Below are 18,547 nucleotides of genomic sequence, written 5' to 3' on the forward strand. Positions count from 1 at the left end.
CTCAACTCTGAGGGACTGGACTGATACACATGAACTGTTGATCACACCACTCCCACTGCAGTCTTTGCACAGTGAAGAATAATCACTATCACTTTTTACAATGTTTACAATGCTTCTCTCATACACAATGTTTAATTGAATTTATTTATTTAACATATTTCTACCTCAAAATGCACACTCAAACTTTCCGCACATTATCAGTGACAGGTATTTGTTGGCACTGTACTGTCTATCTGCAATGTTTGCACTTGCTGCACTCATGCACTTTATGTTGTTATATGTCGATTGTAGCCCTGTGATGTTAAATATAACACCATGGTCCTGGAGAAACATTGTTTTGTTTTAACTGTGTACTGTACCTACTGTATATGGTTGAAATGGCAATAAAAAAAGTCTTGACCGGTCCATGATGTTGGCAACGAGATTTACTTGTTGAAAATACTGTATAAGCATGCATCTTGCTGTTGTCTGGAAGGTTAAAACAGGAAAATCATTTGTAATGTACAATATAGCTAAAAGCGTCTAACATCAAATTGCTAAGGGTTCCTATCACCCCAGCACACATGGTGATGTTGGGAGACTCAGTTGGGTGTCCCCATTATCTAATTCTTGCCAGTTTGAGGCGTGTCCATACTGTGCATGGCTAGATGTGTGTGTGACAGCCTGAAAGACTAAAATTTGCCATTTATGCATATAATCTAATATGTATCATAGTTGTTGACCTGATTCTGAGGAAATAAGCATCCATATATCTTGCTGGACAATGGCCAAAATGACTTTCTTTCTGCTGGTTGTTTTGGGTAAAAAGAAAAATCCTTCTTGTCAAGGCGATTTTAATAATATCTTACATTGTGTTTTGAAGTTCTTTTCTTTCTTCTTTAGGCTTTAGTGCCATGTGGCAGGCAGCAGGTAAGTGGCCACGTTATCTACCGTCAGCTGGCCCTTATGAGTATGTGCACTGTTTTACTGTGTAACTGTGTCATTTCCTATTTCAGATGCTCAGATCATTTTAAATGAACCAGTACTAAATGGTCCTCCAAGAAGTGTTTTGGGTTCAATTGAGGTCTTTTTCTGTAAAATGGACAATATCCCAACAAGCCAGACCATTCTATACGAGTTGTATAAGGATGATGATCACGATAAGTTGATTGGAGAATACAGCTCTCTGCACAAAGAAGAAGCCATATTTCCTCTTATGATTAAACATGATCATGATGGAATATTAATATGCAAGGCCAGTGTGCAAAACAACTCTGAGGTCGTTCCCATTTTCAGTAAGCCGATGGTCTTCCAAGTAGTGGGTGAGTTTATAAAATGAAAATGAAATATAGTAAAGATGCCTGCTGTCGAAAGGAAAAATATTAAATAACCTAGGAGAAAAATAGATTAACATTACAAAGCTTAATGGCGATTAATGTGCACAATTTATTATGAAAAAATATGAAAAAATGTAAATATACACATTTAATTTCACTACACAATCATTTAATTTGTTGTGTATTTTTATGTGTCATTTAGGGAAAAAATGGCTCTCAAAAGATATGAAAAATGAACATGACTTTACCAATGCCATTTTGAAAGTACAGTATATAACATACTAAAACATATAGAAATGTACTAAAATAAATGTACAAAATACTGTTTATATTATGGATATTCCAGATATTTCTACATTGCATGTAATAAATTTAACTTTTCCTCGTCTACCACAAGCTGAAGTAATCCAAGAGGCATTAAATACTTTTACAGCTCAGTTTTATTATCTGTAACAGTCGTTACTATTTAATGACAGAAAATGCTACACTTGTTTTCTGACTCAAACAATACAGGATAATACAATGTGCACAGTGAAAATGTTTGTTGGAAAGTGGTCTCCATAAAAATAGTAATTAATTATCTAAGCAACTACGGTATGAGCAGTCTATAATTTGCAAGGATGTTTTTTATTGTTATTGACTGCAGTCTAAAATAAAAGAGCTACATACTCTATACCCTTGTTATTCTCTCAAATTCTTCACTGAACCATTGATCTTTTTCTTTTTCTTTATGTATAGAATTCTATTGAATCATTTGTGAAATGTTGTGTTTCAGTGCCTGTAGATGGTGTACACATCATATCAAGCCCCTTTTTGAAAACTCTCTGGGAAGGAGACAGTCTGACTCTGCTGTGTAATATAAGTCAAGGGACTTATGTATTATACAGCTGGTTCCTGAATAATACACTGCTCCACAACGACAGCTCTAACAACCGGCTAACCATTCGACACCTTTCCAGCCAGAACAGTGGAACGTACACCTGTCGTGCTACCCAGGAACTCAATGAAATAGATTCTCTCAGCATCATGAGTAAGGGAATGAACGTTTCTGTTAAAGGTAGGGTGTCAGCGGTTATTGGATTAATCTGTACTATATATATATATATATATATATATATATATATATATATATATATATATATATATATATATATATATATATATATATATAACACTGTTAATGGAAAGACGTTTACCTCTTGCACTTAAAGGCAACATCTACCCTGAACAACTTGCATCCTGATCTTTATTTATAATAAACATAAAAATGATACCTACCTACTGGCAAGGCACGCTGCAATACAGATGTGAGTAGGGCGTCAAACTCTCGTGGTTGCCAGATGACTGGCTCCCAGTGTAACCATTGCTATGTAATAGGGGATAGGCCAAGGGCTATAGAAATGGAGATTGACACTGCCCAGTGTGCCTTAAGGGCCTGGTTAGGACTATGACAGTAGACTGCCAGGGAAGACCCGCTCCTGGCATGGGAAGGACTTTGACTTTTTCATCTCTATGTAAAGAGAGTCATGCAGCAGCGCTTTAATCCTTTAGCCTTGTCTGGCTCTCTCATGTCCCCTTATATACATTCTGTTTGAACAGATCAGCTTCCATTTGCACTCATCATCTTGTGTGTTGCGAACTAGCCAAGCCTCTGGCTAACGTAAGTCAGTGTAACTGTGCCATATAGCTGCATTATGAAACTTTGAGTTCAGCAGTTGCTGTCTCCACTAATTTTACATTGGACTTTTCATTAATATGGGAGTGATTGTCACTAGAAAGAAATGAATCTGAAAAGAAGCTCCTGCTTTTGTTTGTTGGTGCTAACACTGACAACTTGACTCTCAACTCTCAATTCCTTATATTTGAAAGTGTTACGTTTTTCTCCGGGCTGCACAGTGAGGGCCTTTCTGTGCGGAGTTTGCATGTTGTCCGCGTGGGTTTCCTCTGGGTGCTCCGGTTTCCCCCACAGTCCAAAGACATGCAGGTTAGGTTAACTGGTGACTCTAAATTGACCGTAGGTGCGAGTGTGAATGGTTGTCTGTGTCTATGTGTCAGCCCTGTAATGGCCTAGCGGCTTGTCCAGGGTGTACCCCACCTTTCGCCCTTGGTCGGCTGGGTGGGCTCCGGCTTGCCTGCGACCCTGTAGAACAGGATAAAGCGGCTAGAGATAATGAGATGAGATGAGATGTTTTTCTCCAATTAAACACCATTGTCCCTGCACTAGCAATGTTCCCTTATGACATCAGTGTGGTGGACGACCAAACTACAAATAAAGAAATAAAGCACAAATAAAAAAAAAATTGCACCAGAATCAACAAACACTTCACAAATATTGCAATATAAGCAAACCTAATGTGTTTCAGGGTGGAGGTTTCTTTTGTCTTTTCAATCAAATTTCTTTTGACTCCCTGTCTTATTTTTACCACCTTTCTCCTACTTCTAACTCAGAGAACATGTCAAAGCCTGAAATCTCATTTAAGGTTTTCAAGGATGTTGAAGGATACTTTGCCAACGTGACATGCCAGGTGACAAAAGGATCCCCACCCATAAACTTCACCCTTTTCAAAACCAATGATTCTGTCACCAGTCAATTCCAGTACACCTCATTTGTAGTGCCCATTGTATTGGACCAAAAAATGGACACAGTGCATTGCCAAGCAAGTAATGGGAAAACACCATTGCAGAGCAGAGAACTGAACCTCACAGTGGGTATGTAGATTTAAAAGAAATGTATTTCTTCATATAAATTAAGCCAAATACAGTTGCATTCATGTTCTTAAACACAGTTCTCAGATACAATATGTGTTAAATGTAGTCTCATAAACAGTATACAATGGACGTACTGTATAAAGTCTACACACTTATGTTAAAATTGCAGGTTTTTGTGGAAAAAATGAAACTAAGATAAATCATGTAAATCTATTTCCATCTTTAATGTCATATAGCAACCAAAAACCTCAAGTAAAAAAATAAATTAAAATGTTTTTAGGGGAAAAAAAGAAAAACCAGTAACCTGGTTGCAAAAGTGTACCACCTTAACTAATACTGTGTTAAAACACATTTTGCTTTGATGGACTGGTGCCCCATTGAGAGTGATTTTGTGCCTTACACCAAATTTTTTGGTTCATGTCTTTTTTTTTTTACATTTAATGTTAGAATTCTAAAATAATTTAGCACTTTTTTTGCTTTTTACTCCTTCCATAATTAATTTTTCCTTCATGAATTTCCATGAAATGTACAGATTTACATGTTTTGTTTTTACTAATAGTAAAAAAAGAAAAACTCAATTATCTGTCTATTAGGATGGTCTAACTATGACTTGTTTGCTGTTTCACCCTAACAGAGTCAGTAGGGGGCACTGTTACAATGAAACTGGAAAAATTTGTCAGGAAGAACTTTGAGGTGTTGGCTGTAGAGCTATCTTGCCATGTGGAGAGAGGAACGTTTCCCCAATACAACTGGTTCCTCAATAACACAAGGCTGGAGAGCCAAGGGCCGTTTCACCGTACATTCCACGCAAACAACTCAGGCCTCATGGTCAAATTGGACCCACACTATACTAATGGTGGGGTGTACCACTGCAAGGTCTTTAATTCATTTGACAGCACTACAGGAGTGAGCAGTCCAGTGACGCTGATTAGTCATGAAGGTAACAGAGCCTTTACTATTTGGTGTACAGTAAATACTAGAATAAAGTGCAAAGGTGTATTCACCACTAATTAACCCATAAGGACAAAATAATTAAAATCTGAGTAGAGTAAATCTAGTACAAGTAAATGCAAAGCCAAAAAGGTTGTCAATCATGGTCCCTTTGGCTGGATGGTGAAGGTCTAAACTAGATGGTCAAAAAATATGTGGACACCTGACCATCACACTTGCATGTTAAACTAGTTGAACATCTCATTCAGGGCGGCACGGTGGTGTAGTGGTTAGCGCTGTTGCCTCACAGCAAGAAGGTCCGGGTTCAAGCCCCGTGGCCGGCGAGGGCCTTTCTGTGCGGAGTTTGCATGTTCTCCCTGTGTCCGCGTGGGTTTCCTCCGGGTGCTCTGGTTTCCCCCACAGTCCAAAGACATGCAGGTTGATGATGATGATGATGATGATGATGCCCTTTATTGTCACTAGTCACATGTACCAGCGAAATTAGCGGTCAACCTGTCCGTACATATACAACATACAATTGACATAGGGTAGATAGGACAGGAAGACAGGGATAAAGATAAAAAGGAAACAACATGAGGAGAGATAAGGAAAAAAAAGAACACCCCCCACTATGCTCCTGTCAGGAGTGACGGGGGGGAATCGGGGGAAAGGGGGAGGGGGGAGTTTAACTGGTGACTCTAAATTGACCAGAGGTGTGAGTGTGAATGGTTGTCTGTGTCTATGTGTCAGCCCTGTGATGACCTGGCGACTTGTCCAGGGTGTATCCCGCCTTTCGCCCGTAGTCAGCTGGGATAGGCTCCAGCTTGCCTGCGACCCTGTAGAACAGGATAAAGCGGCTACAGATAATGAGAATGAGAACATCAAAATTCACAAACCATGGTTAGTAATATGAAGTCAGTCCTGCCTTTACTGCTATAATCACAACCACTCTTCTGGAAAGGCTGTAAATTAGATTTTGGAGCCTGGCTGTGGGGATTTGTGTTCATTCAGCGACAAGAGCATTAGTGAGGTTAGACACTGATGTCAGGTGAGAAGACCTGGGGTGCAATCAACATTTTAATTAATCCCAAAGGTGTTTAGTTGGGTTGAGGTCAGGGCTCTGTGCAGGCCACTGAAGTTCATCCACACCAACCTTGGCAAAATATGTCTTCATGGACCTCGTTTTGCAAGTGGGGGAATTTTCGTGTATCAGAGGTTTGGGCCCCTGAGTTCCAGTGAAGAGGAAATCTTAATGCTACAGCGTACAAAGACCTTACAGTCACACAAGTGTGTGCTTCCAAATTCTGGCTACCATTGGGGGAAGAAGCATATATGGGTGTGATGGTCAGGTGTCTGCATATTTTTTTTTCCAGATTTACTGAGGTTTTTATTTGTTTGTTTGTTTGTGTGTTTGTTTGGGGTTTTGTCTGTGTGTGTGTGTGTGTGTGTGTGTGTGTGTGTGTGTGTGTGTGTGTGTGTGTGTGTGTGTGTGTGTGTTAAGAATCTTTGTTCCCAACTTAAAGCAGGGTTTCTATTATTTTAGTAAATGGACAAGAACAGAAAGCCTGAGAGTTCAAGTAAAAGGATGAACCTCATTTTAAGATTAGGGTCTATTAAACTAGAAATGTATCTGGCATAATAGAAGGGGTTAATCATTTCCACTCTCTTCCTATTTTAGTGTTGAACAAAATACCAACTGAAGTGGCAGCCACCGTTTTCACCTTATTCTCGTTGCTGATTTTTGCTGTGTTAGCTTGTTGTATTTATGGAGTGGTCTTACGTGAGTAAAACATTTTATGTCTTGCCATTATTTTTCAACTTAAAGGTCATAGGCAAGGGTCGGAGGTGAAACGTAGAATATCAACTTTATTGTCTAGAAGAACAACCCAAAAAGCGAATTCAATCTTCCTAGTGTCTAATTTGCATCCCAAAATTGAATAAAACGGTTAAAATATACTTTTGTGCCTAATTTCTGAAGGTTTGTTTACATCTCACTTATGCACACTTTCATCGCCAGGAGCCAGTCGTCGTGACATCGTTTAAGGCAAACAGACCGGGAGCAGTTCTGTGTTTACTTGTGAACTGAGCACACGTGTACGGACTTTGGTCGTGAGAGTTTGTGTAAAATGTCTGAAAGCGATAGCGATTTTGAAGTAGGAACTCTCCAATTTAAATATCGAGAGGTGAAACCATATATGTATGAACCTATGGCCGTTGCGAAGTAATCGGTGAATGTGGTTCACTGTTTTGACCGTGCAGCCTCGGAATCAGACAGCGACTCGGCCGACTCTGATCGCAATGACGCCAGACCTCAACAAGACTCGCGCCCAAATGATTTATCCTGGTAGTTATGATAAATTCCTACTTTCGTCGTAATACTAAATAAGAGCCCTTTTGAAGAATAATTAAACCACCCTCCCTAGTGGATATAGGTAACGATTACTTGACAGTGCGCCGGTAGGCCACATTAGCCTGCCATCCGCGGCATTATACTATTTATAGCCTACTCTAAGCGAGGAAATAGCTTTTTGTCTCATTTCCACAATGATTGTACAGGATCCCTCAGGATTCTTGACTTGTCAATTGCAAGCAAAAGTAAAAATGTTTACCTCCAATCTTCTCCTTTTTGCTTGAGTGTTGCTGGTCTGTTTCTTCTTTGACTGCTTGATTTTGTTTCACGCGCACAATCCACTCTCTCCGCCTCTTCTCCTTTTCCAGAAAAAGCCAATCCTCTTGCTCCACCTCTTCTCCTCTTCCGGAAAAAGCCAATCCACTCTCTCTGCCTCTTCTCCTCTCTCGGTAAAAGGTAAAAACTTCTTCCTGAACCGGTCCTGTTGTTAGAGTTCACTGCACAACAAGAAGGCATGGTTTTTCTTGGAAATTCCTGAACGCACGTCTGCATTCAAGCCGAATGGCAATGCAAGTAAACGGAAGTGGACTCAACTCAAGTGGTTTGTTTGGCTTAAATGACGTCACGCACTGAGTGGTCACGAAAATCGCCGAACAGAAATTCGCCACGATCCGCCCTAACTTATTTTAAGTATTACTTATTAACAATACTTCTTGGGACCAGAAGAAAATTACAGAGGGTTTTTTAACATATAAAGTTTCAAATGTACATAAAATTAAAACCGTTGCCTATGACCTTTTAATATCTATTCAATGCATATGTATTACCACAAAGAATAAACTCAAGATGTCTCCCTGTGCTGAGAAAAGAACTCAAAGCTCATTTACAGTGGAATTCTAAGGATAGTTGTATAAAGTATTACCAAAGCTGTTCTCATGGAGTTTTATCCACCTTTCCATCTCTGAACCAATACAATAAAAAGTCATTCCTGTTACTTACAAGTTCTATCAGGTTTTGAGATATCATCAAGATGTGCGATCAGATTCTTAGAAATTCCTCCCATTGAATAAGCAGTTCTATTTCCATTTACACACTTAGAACTCAATTCCAAAATACTTTTCATGAATGCTTTCTATAAGATTATGTACGTTTCCCAAAAGTTTGATGGCTTCCTTAACAATTGCTTTTAGAAACGAGTTTCAGGGAATCAAAGTTGTTCTTCTTTTCTCAGTAAAGGGAAGGGAAACATTTTGAAATGATAGATGGGGTTGGTTAAGATGAGGATGAAAAGTGCTGAAGTATTCCTTTAGTACATAAATAATGTAATCTGCAACCAATGTTGTGTGTGGGAAATGTGTAGCGCTGACGTCTTTGATGACTCAAGTGAAGTCAGGACTTATGATGAGTACAGTAACGTTACAGATGGGACAGATTATGATTCACTTGGCCTCTCAAATTGGAAAGGGATGCATTTTATTCATGTTAATGCCAGAAGTCTTCTACCCAAATTGGACAAAGTTGAGCACCTCGCGACTACTTCCAAGGCTGTTGTGATTGCAGTGTTGGAGACCTGGCTAGACAGCTCCATTCAAGATGGGGAAGTTGGGCTTATAGTTGGGCTACATCTACCGACGAGATCGCAACAGGCATGGAGGAGGAGTGTGCCTCTTTATTAGGACTGACATAACTTTCAATCCGTGCCTTGATCTACAGGTGGATGGCTTGGAGGCAGCTTAGGTTGAGTTAATACTCCCCAAAACCAAGCCCAATTGTAGGAGTATGTTACCGCCCACCTAAACAAACATATTTCTAGGAACTCCTTGAATCTGTCTGTTGTAAAAGCAATATATGTCTTGAAAAGGAATGTATCATAATGGGTGATTTTAATACTAATCTATTATTGCCATGAAGTAATCTGAAGGACTCTCTCACATATCTCTGCAAGGTGTCTGGTTTAATGCAATTAATTACTGAGCCTACTAGGTTGTCCATAAATAGTCAGTCTCTTCTTGACTTAATTTTAGTATCAGACTGTGGAATGATATGTCAATCAGGTGTACTGGATGTGGCCTTTAGTGATCATAATGCAGTTTTTTGCACACACAAGAAAATTAAGTCTCAGCCAATAAATGAGCATTGTTCAATCAAATACAGATATACCAAACAGTACTCGGCTGAGGTGTTCAATCAAAGGCTATCTGAGAGAGACTGGTTGGATGTGTTCAAATGTAATGATGTTGATAAGGTTTGGGATTTGTTTAAGCAGGGTTTCATAGCTGTTCTTGATGATATTGCACCAATAAGGGAAACAAGAATTAAGCATAGAAGTGCATGTTGGATAACATCTGAAATCGTTGATCTGATCAGACAACGTAATAGATGTTTCATAAAGTTTAAACTACCAGCTGACTATAACTCTTATGTTAATCTTAGAAATCAAGTCAGTTACAAGGTTCAACAGGCTAAGTCTGAATTTTATTCGGAAGCCATTACTGCAAATGTTAAACAGCCTAAAAACAGTCTGGAAAATTCTCAATGATATGGGATCAACAGCAAAATCCAAATCAAAGTCTGGTAAAGCAGGGCTTATCATTGAAGATGAGATGTGTTTTGATAAGCGACGGATTGCCTGTCATTTTAACAATTATTTTATAACTGTTGCTGCCAGTCTGGTTAGTAAATTGCCAGCTGCTTCTGATAAATATGCCAAATAATTTGTTAACTCATTTTATAGAAGCAAAAATGTCTCTGCGGATGCATTTGTAATTAGACCTGTCTCAGAGGATAAAGTTAGAGCGAGCCTTTCCACCTTGTCAGTAAATAAGGCCACTGGCTTGGACCTTATCCCCTCCAGGTTTCTCAGGGATAGTGCTGAGGTTACATCTAGTATTCTTGCCCATGTCATAAACCTGTCCATAGGTCAGGGTGTATTTCCAAACGACATGAAGAATGCAAGGGTGGTTCCTCTTTTTAAGAAAAATAACAGAGCTGATGTTGGGAATTATAGGCCTGTCTCGATTCTGTCTACCATGTCAAAGATTTTCGAGCGTCTTGTATATGAACAGGTGGAAGAGTATCTCATCAGACATGATCTATTACATGAGCTCCAGTCTGGTTTTAGAGCTGTACATTCTACTAACACCTGTCTCATTCATCTCTTTGACTATGTGCGCCAGAATTTTGATTTAGGGAATTATGTTGGTATGCTTCTACTTGACTTACAAAAAGCTTTTGATACTGTTAACCGTGATATTTTAATTTCTAAGTTACAGTGCATGGGGTTTAGAAACTCAGCAATCAAATGGTTCACAACTTACCTAACAGATAGGACACAAGTATGTGATGTTGAGGGGACCCTCTCTGATCCACTGAGTATAACATGTGGGGTGCCCCAAGGTTCGATCCTGGGGCCCCTGTTATTTTTAATATATATAAATGATATGTCAGCTGCAGCTCGGTGCAAGTTACTATTATATGCCGATGATTCTGCTTTGCTTGTCCCAAGGTGTAATGTCAAGGACATTGAAAATACTCTTGGCATTGAGCTTGAGTCTGTCAATCAGTGGCTTTTGGACAATAAGCTCTCCATGCATCTGGGCAAGACTGAATCAATCTTGTTTGGTACAAGAAGGAAGTTGTTAAAATCAAATACTTTGAATGTGATCTGTAATGGGTCTGAAATTGTGTCCAAGGATAGTGTCACATATTTGGGTCTAACATTGGCTCAGTCACTCATAGGTGATTTCATTGCAACTAAAGTCTTAGCTAAATGTTCTAAAAAGTTAAAGTTTTTATACTGCAAGACAAAGTTTTTAGATTTTTCTGTAAAGAAATTATTAGTATTAACTTTGATTCAATGTCATGTGGATTTTGTGTGCTCTGCATGATTTTCTGGGTTGACAGTGAAGTTTAGAAACAAATTCCAAGTGCTGCAAAACAATGTTGTCCAGTACCTGTTAAAAGCACCCCCTCGTTCTCATGGAGGTAGGGAGGAGTTTACAACAGCTGGTCTACTTCCTGTGCATTTAAGAGTTGAACAGCTTAAATTGAACCATATGTTTAACATTGTTAATGGTTACGCCCCCAAATATTTATGTTCTAATGTGACCATGATTCACACGCAGCACAATCATAACACTAGGGCGAGCATCCGTTCCTGCATGGTGCCTAGAGCAAATAATGCAGTTAAAAAAATCTTTCTTTTACACTGGTATCATGGCATTGAATAGTTTACCTACAGTTACTAAACTTCTAACATCTAGAGGGATCTTTAAAAGACAGGTAAAGCAGATATTATGGAATAAGGTGGACATTCACTGTTAACTTGAATAGATTTTCAGCAGTTTGTGTTTTTTATTTAGTTATTTGATTTTTGTTTTATGTGATGTCCTTCTCTCCTCCTAATTATTTAATGTATGTCTTTTAAAGTCTGAGTCTGTCTGTCTCTTGTCTATACTAGTGCATCTCAAAAACTTAGAATACCATGAAAAAGTTCCTTTTTTTCATAATTTAATTCAAAAAGGTAAACTTTCATATATTCTATATTCATTACATGTAAAGTGAAATATTTAAAGCCTTTTTTGTTTTAATTTTGATGATTATGGCTTATAGCTCATGAAAATCAGAAATCCAGTATCTCAAATTATTAGAATATTCCCTAAGATCAATCAAAAAAAGGATTTACAATACAGAAATGTCCAACTTCTGAAAAGTATATTCATTTATACACTCAATACTGGGTTGGGGCTCCTTTACCATGAATTACTGTATCAATGCAGTGTGGCATGGAGGTGATCAGTCTGTGGCACTGCTGAGGTGTTATTGAAGCCCAGGTTGCTTTGATAGTGGCCTTCAGCATATCTGTATTTTTGGGTCGGGTGTTTCTCGTCTTCCTCTTGACAATACCCCATAGATTCTCTATGGGGTTCAGGTCAGGCAAGTTGGCTGGCCAATCAAACACAGTAATATCATGGTCAGTAAACCATTTGGTAGTAGTTTTGGCACTGTGGGTAGATGCTAAGTCCTGCTGGAAAAGGAAATCAGCATCTCCAAAAAGCTCATCAGCAGATGGAAGCATGAAGTGCTCTAAAATCTCCTGGCAGATGGCTGTGTTGACTTTGGACTTGATAAAATACAGTGGACCAACACCAGCAGATGACATGGCACCCCAAATCATCACAGACTGTGAAAACTTCACACTGGGCTTCAAACACCTTGGATTCTGTGCCTCTCCACTCTTCCTCCAGACTCTAGAACCGTGATTTCCAAATTAAATGCAAAATGTACTTTCATCTGAAAAGAGGACTTTGGACCACTGAGCAACAGTCCATTTCTTTCTCTCCTTAACCCAGATAAGACACTTCTGACATTGTCTCTGGCTCAGGAGTAGCTTGATATTAGGAATGCGAAAGTTGTATCCCCTTTCTTGAAGATGTCTGTTCGTGATGGGTCTTGATACACTGACACCAGCCTCAGTCCACTCCTTGTGAAGCTCTCCCAAGTTCTTGAATCAACTTTTCTTGACAATCCTCTCAAGACTGCGGCCATCCCTGTTGCTTGTGCACCTTTTCCAGCCACCCTTTTCAGCAATGACCTTTTGTGGCTTACCCTCCTTGTGGAGGGCATCAGTGATCATCTTCTGGACAACAATTAAGTCAGCAGTCTTCCCCATAATTGTGGTTGTGTGTACTGAACTAGACCGAGAGATACACTGTGTTCATACTGTTTTACTCAAACTCGAAATGAAATATTCTAATATTTTGAGATGGGTTTTTTATGTTTTTGTACTGTATGCCATACTGATTAAAATTAAAATAGAAAAATGCTTGAAACATTTTAGTTTATGTGTAATGAGTCTATAATATATAACATTTTCACTTTATTAAATAACTCGTGGAAAATATTGAACTTTTTCACAATATTCTAATTTTTTGAAATGCACTAGTATGTTTCTGTGTAACACCAAGGACCATGCTGGAAATAAGTATTTTGCTTTTGCATGTTATCCTTTGGATTACTGTTTTCATGTGTTGATCCAGAAATAGATCAAATCAAATCAAAATAGTATTGTAATATTTGCTTTCTATCTTCTTTGTCAGGAAAAAGGCAAGCCAGGAAATATATGTAAGTAAGAATAGTGTAAAAAGTGTTAACAGGATGAAAATACTGCACAGGGTTTTTTTTTTTTTACTGATACTACATTCAATATCTTACTATCATGAATTCAGTTTCCCATAACTCCATAGCAATCATTTTATTCAACATGTTGTCATTACCTTCCTCATACACTATTAATCTACCATGTGCTCAAAATTCTAATATATCCTGTCATTCCTGGCAATAGAATTTTGACAAGGAATGAAACTGGATGTGCTGTTATAGATAGACACAAAATGGAGTTATTGTTACTTCCTTAAATGTGATTGTTTTCCTTTAACAGCACTTTTCATAATATTTTATTCCTTTTACACCACAGCAGCTTTCCAATTATTACAATTTTGTATTTATTAAATAATGGCACATTGTAAAATGAACAATGCAAGACAGTAGCTTGTCAAAACAGCAGCTTTAGCCCTGACTTTTACAAATCTGGAGACAATGGATACACCATATAAAAATGTTAAATAAACTTCTTAAAATAAGCCTCATAATATTAACAATTAGTATAAATACAGAGGTGATTATGGGTAGCACGGTGGTGTAGTGATTAGCACTGTGGCCTCACAGCAAGAAGGTTCTGGGTTCGAGCCCAGTGGCCAACGGGGGCCTTTCTGTGTGGAGTTTGCATGTTCTCCCTGTGTCTGTGTGGGTTTCCTCCGGGTGCTCTGGTTTCCCCCACAGTCCAAAGACATGCAGGTTAGGCTAATTGGTGACTCTAAATTGACCGTAGGTGTGAATGTGAGTGTGAATGGTTGTTTGTCTCTATATGTCAGCCCTGTGATGATCTGGTGACTTGTCCAGGGTGTACCCCACCTCTCGCCCATAGTCAGCTGGGGTAGGCTCCAGCTTGCCCACGATCCAACACAGGATAAGCGGTTACAGATGATGGATGAATGGATGGATGGAGGTGATTATAGGAAATTGTGCGTGCTGATTGGTTGAGAGATTCGGACTATTTCTCGATAATCACCTCAAGTGACTTGGCAAAATGGCGGCCAATCGCTTCATCACCACAAGTGAGGAAGAATTACAAATTATGAAAGAAAATGCTGTTCCTAAAAGCATTAAAGATGCTACGAAGTTTGGTCTAAAACTATTCAAAGGTAAGGTGGAATTGTGGAATTTATCTATTTCAAAACAAAGTATTTTACGTGACTCGGCATAGATAAGTGACACAAGCCATTATATTTGCATGCCGCTTTTGAAGATTGAAATAAATTATTTTTAATAAAATTTTTTAAAATAATCACCTGTGCATTTATACTAAAACAATTATCCACCTCAGGCTCAGTGACTTCGTCTTGTTATTATTCACTGATATTCACCTCACCTTTGGTGAATAACTGTTAATTATTACCTTTTTTTTTTAGTAATTATTATTTGGGGCAGCACGGTGGTGTAGTGGTTAGCGCTGTCACCTCACAGCAAGAAGGTCCGGGTTCGAGCCCCGTGGCCGACGAGGGCCTTTCTGTGCAGAGTTTGCATGTTCTCCCCGTGTCCGCGTGGGTTTCCTCCTGGTGCTCCGGTTTCCCCCACAGTCCAAAGACATGCAGGTTAGGTTAACTGGTGACTCTAAATTGACCGTAGGTGTGAGTGTGAATGGTTGTGTCAGCCCTGTGATGACCTGGCGACTTGTCCAGGGTGTACCCCATCTTTCGCCATAGTCAGCTGGGATAGGCTCCAGCTTGCCTGCGACCCTGTAGAACAGGATAAAGCGGCTACAGATAATGAGATGAGATGAGATTATTATTTGGCTCAGCACTTGTGAAGCATCCACCATGCAAGTTCCAGTGAATTAACTGTTACTATATAAACAATAATATATTCATGTGCACTCATAGAAATCTGTGAATTACAGACAGCACTATTGTTGTACTCTTGATGCTGACCAGTCAGAATCAAGAATCCAACAGTATTGTGGTACAAGCTAAGTTATCTCATTGCATTAATATTATCTCTATTTTTAACCCCTGCTCACAGTATGTACATTTCATACAGGTTTTCCTTTCACACACCTTCACCAACACTGCCATTTATCGGCATACACATCTGAGCTGTAACCTTGGTAAAGCAAATTTGTGACCATGTCTTTCCTTTAGTTTTAGAGTAAAAGACTTCACAGACATGCATGGCATAGGTGATGATGATGGTGTTGAAGATGAGATTCAGGAAACTGAGGAAGACGAATATAAAGAAGAAGAATATGATGACCTGGTAAGAACCAATTTTGTCCAAGTCTCTGTTATGAAAAGTGATGTCTCCCACTTTGTTTATTCATTTTGTTGTATAGGATATAGAGGCATATATTGAAGATCAGGACATTTTGCAAACCACCATGATAGAAGACTCTGATGAGGTACTGTGAATCACACAAAGACTCCCCTGTTTCCTTATGGAAAAGCATCAGCATTTATAAGACTTGCATAAACACCCATGCATTTGCAGAACTACAGAATGCCAGTATTGTTCAAACTGCACAAGTTCTGTGTCTGAATATTCAATTCTAATATCAGTCCTACTCTCAGTGAGTATTATCTGAAAGAGACTGTTATTATTTTTGGTTTGTTTTACAGAGTGAAGGGGAGGAAGAGACTGACTTCAATAATTACAATTTCTGAATATTTGTATAAAGTTACTGAGGCCAAAAGTCTGAGATCACTTTGAATTTCTGGGATTTTTTTTAAACTAGCTAGTTTTATAATTTTGAAAAGTTTAAAATGCAAAAAAAAAAAAATTTAAATGGACAACATCTTGGCTATTCAGCATGCAAGATGCTGCACAATTTCTAGGTCACTATTTACATTTTAAGCAAATATGTGATATTGACCATGTTAACTCCTTTGTACAAAAGGTCAGCTTTTCCGTGAACCTTATCCCTTCCATTGAAATAATGTGCGCAGATAACACAATGATGGATTTGATCAAGGTTTTACACAAACTTGTGGAGTCTGTGGACAGTCTGAGGAAGGTTATAGTCTTGATGATGTTACTTAACTATTCTTCTTTTCTACTGTTGGTGTTCAAAAATGGCTGATACACAATAGAAAATACAGAAGCTCATGGAGGCACTGCATACAATTTTCGTGTAAGAAAACCTTACAGTTAGGTTACAGATTTGCTTGTTGTTATATCACATAGACATTTAATAAAGCTTTTATGTTCTTTGTTTTATTGTCTTTTTACTGTTTATATTTGCCTATGGGCATGTGTAGGTATGTCTCATGTATGGGGGCATGTTTTTATATCTTGGCAGGGACCAAATGTCTCCACAAGGATAGGAATGTATAAACGTTTTGACTTTGTGTGAACAAACTGTGGCTTTTATTTCAATAATAATAATAAATTATTTTTTCAACTCCTGTTAAGGTTAGGTTTAAAGGTGCTATATGTAGAATTTCAGTTTAAAACATTAAAAAAAAAACAAAATTATTGATAGAACGTGCAAAAATAATAGTTTGACATTGTCAGAGACATCTATATTTGTCGCAGAGATGTCAGACATGTCAAAGTATTGTGTTGCAGAGATATCTACTGAAGTTAGCATGCTAACCAGCCAGCCCCAGTGTAATACCACTTTACATCTCAGAAGCGATAGTAAGTCACTGTAGTGTTCATCTACCCTTATGAAGTCAGGCATTACACACGGATGGTGAGTAAGCGAACCTGGATGCAAATCCCTTTTCCAGAAAAATTGGGATATTTTCCAAAATGCAATAAAAACAAAAGTGATTTGTTTATTTGTGTGAACCTTTATATGACTGACAAAAGTACAAAGAAAAGGTTTTCAATAGTTTTACTGACCAAATTGATTGTATTTTGTAAATATAAACAAAGTTAGAATTTGATGCCTGCAAACCCCCAGTAAATAAATAAAATTGGGACAGAGGCAAAATAAGACTGAAAAGTTTATAGGAGCTTTGAAGGAGTGCTTACAGACTTTGACACTGATAACGCTCTCTGTCGTTCGCAAATAAGTCGGATCACCTGAAAGAGTCGAGTTAAAGAGACGACTCGTAAGCATTGATAACGCTCTCTGTCGTTCGTGAATGAGTCGGATCACCTGAAAGAGTCGAGTTAAAGAGACGACTCGTAAGCATTGATAACGCTCTCTGTCGTTCGCAAATGAGTCGGATCACCTGAAAGAGTCGAGTTAAAGAGACGACTCGTAAGCATTGATAACGCTCTCTGTCGTTCGCGAATGAGTCGGCTCATCTGAAACAGCTGAGTTAAAGAGCCGACTCATAAGCATTGATAACGCTCTCTGTCGTTCGCAAATGAGTCGGATCACCTGAAAGAGCGGAGTTAAAGAGCCGACTCGTAAGCATTGATAACGCTCTCTGTCGTTCGCGAATGAGTCGGCTCATCTGAAAGAGTCGAGTTAAGGAGCCGACTCGTAAGCATTGATAACGCCCTCTGTCGTTCGCGAATGAGTCGGATCACCTGAAAGAGTTGAGTTAAAGAGCCGACTCGTAAGCATTGATAACTCTCTCTGTCGTTCGCGAACGAGTCGGCTCATCTGACAGAGTCGAGTTAAAGGACGACTCGTAAGCATTGATAACGCTCTCTGTCGTTCGCGAACGAGTCAGCTCTTTATCTCGACTCTTTCAGGTGATCCGTCTCGTTCGCGAACGACAGAGAGCGTTATTAACAGAGTTTGATGTTTATAATGCTCTCTGGCGTTCGCGAACGAGTCGACTCTTTAACTCGACTCTTTCAGGTGAACCGACTCGCCTATATGAAACGTATTTTGGCTCATTTTTACACTTCCGATTTAAGTTCATCAAATTGCTTAAAAGCAAAATCGTTTCGAACATCTCAGTTGTTCATTGATCTTCAGTCACCACTTGGACATTTGATGTATTTGTAAATTAAACCAAATAAGACTTCTGTTTATTTATTTAAACAGCTAGATATAGTGATACAACATGTGATTTTTATGTTCTACATCATTATTTATTTAGCATTATTTAAAAACCCGCCGTCACTCGTTAAAATTTGTCCAGCTTGGAGAACAAAATGGCAGGGAATCGTTTGGCAGCCGAAAGAATCGGTTCTTATTGGTGAGCTGAGCCAAATGATCTGA

General features: G+C 38.7%; 1 protein-coding gene across 3 annotated transcripts; it reads left to right on the top strand.

Annotated features, from left to right (window-relative positions):
• The first annotated feature begins 694 nt into the window (after positions 1-694).
• On the top strand, positions 695-16,631 carry si:dkey-93h22.7 (Fc receptor-like protein 2). 3 transcript variants are annotated; one of them, XM_060940459.1, is made up of 11 exons: positions 695-800; positions 883-909; positions 996-1,301; positions 2,092-2,373; positions 3,765-4,025; positions 4,660-4,965; positions 6,634-6,735; positions 13,404-13,428; positions 15,564-15,678; positions 15,755-15,820; positions 16,038-16,631. In XM_060940459.1, the coding sequence occupies exons 1-11, from the start codon at positions 764-766 to the stop codon at positions 16,080-16,082; spliced, it is 1,572 nt and encodes a 523-aa protein (XP_060796442.1). In that variant the 5' UTR covers positions 695-763; the 3' UTR covers positions 16,083-16,631. The 3 variants fall into 3 exon arrangements, with proteins under 3 accessions (XP_060796442.1, XP_060796443.1, XP_060796444.1); XM_060940460.1 differs by having other exon boundaries at positions 2,092-2,346; XM_060940461.1 differs by lacking the exons at positions 15,755-15,820; positions 16,038-16,631 and adding an exon at positions 7,674-7,761 and having other exon boundaries at positions 15,564-15,652.
• The last annotated feature ends 1,916 nt before the right edge of the window (positions 16,632-18,547 follow it).

Source organism: Neoarius graeffei, chromosome 15 (genome assembly GCF_027579695.1).
Source record: "Neoarius graeffei isolate fNeoGra1 chromosome 15, fNeoGra1.pri, whole genome shotgun sequence".
Classification (NCBI taxonomy): Eukaryota; Metazoa; Chordata; class Actinopteri; order Siluriformes; family Ariidae; genus Neoarius; species Neoarius graeffei.

Bases quoted from the DNA above. Each gene is read 5' to 3' on its own strand.
- si:dkey-93h22.7 (XM_060940459.1), top strand. From the start codon at position 764: ATGGCCAAAATGACTTTCTTTCTGCTGGTTGTTTTGG. The intron at 2,374-3,764 runs GTAGGGTGTCAG...CTTCTAACTCAG, and splicing joins AATGAACGTTTCTGTTAAAG to AGAACATGTCAAAGCCTGAA. The intron at 4,966-6,633 runs GTAACAGAGCCT...TTCCTATTTTAG, and splicing joins GACGCTGATTAGTCATGAAG to TGTTGAACAAAATACCAACT.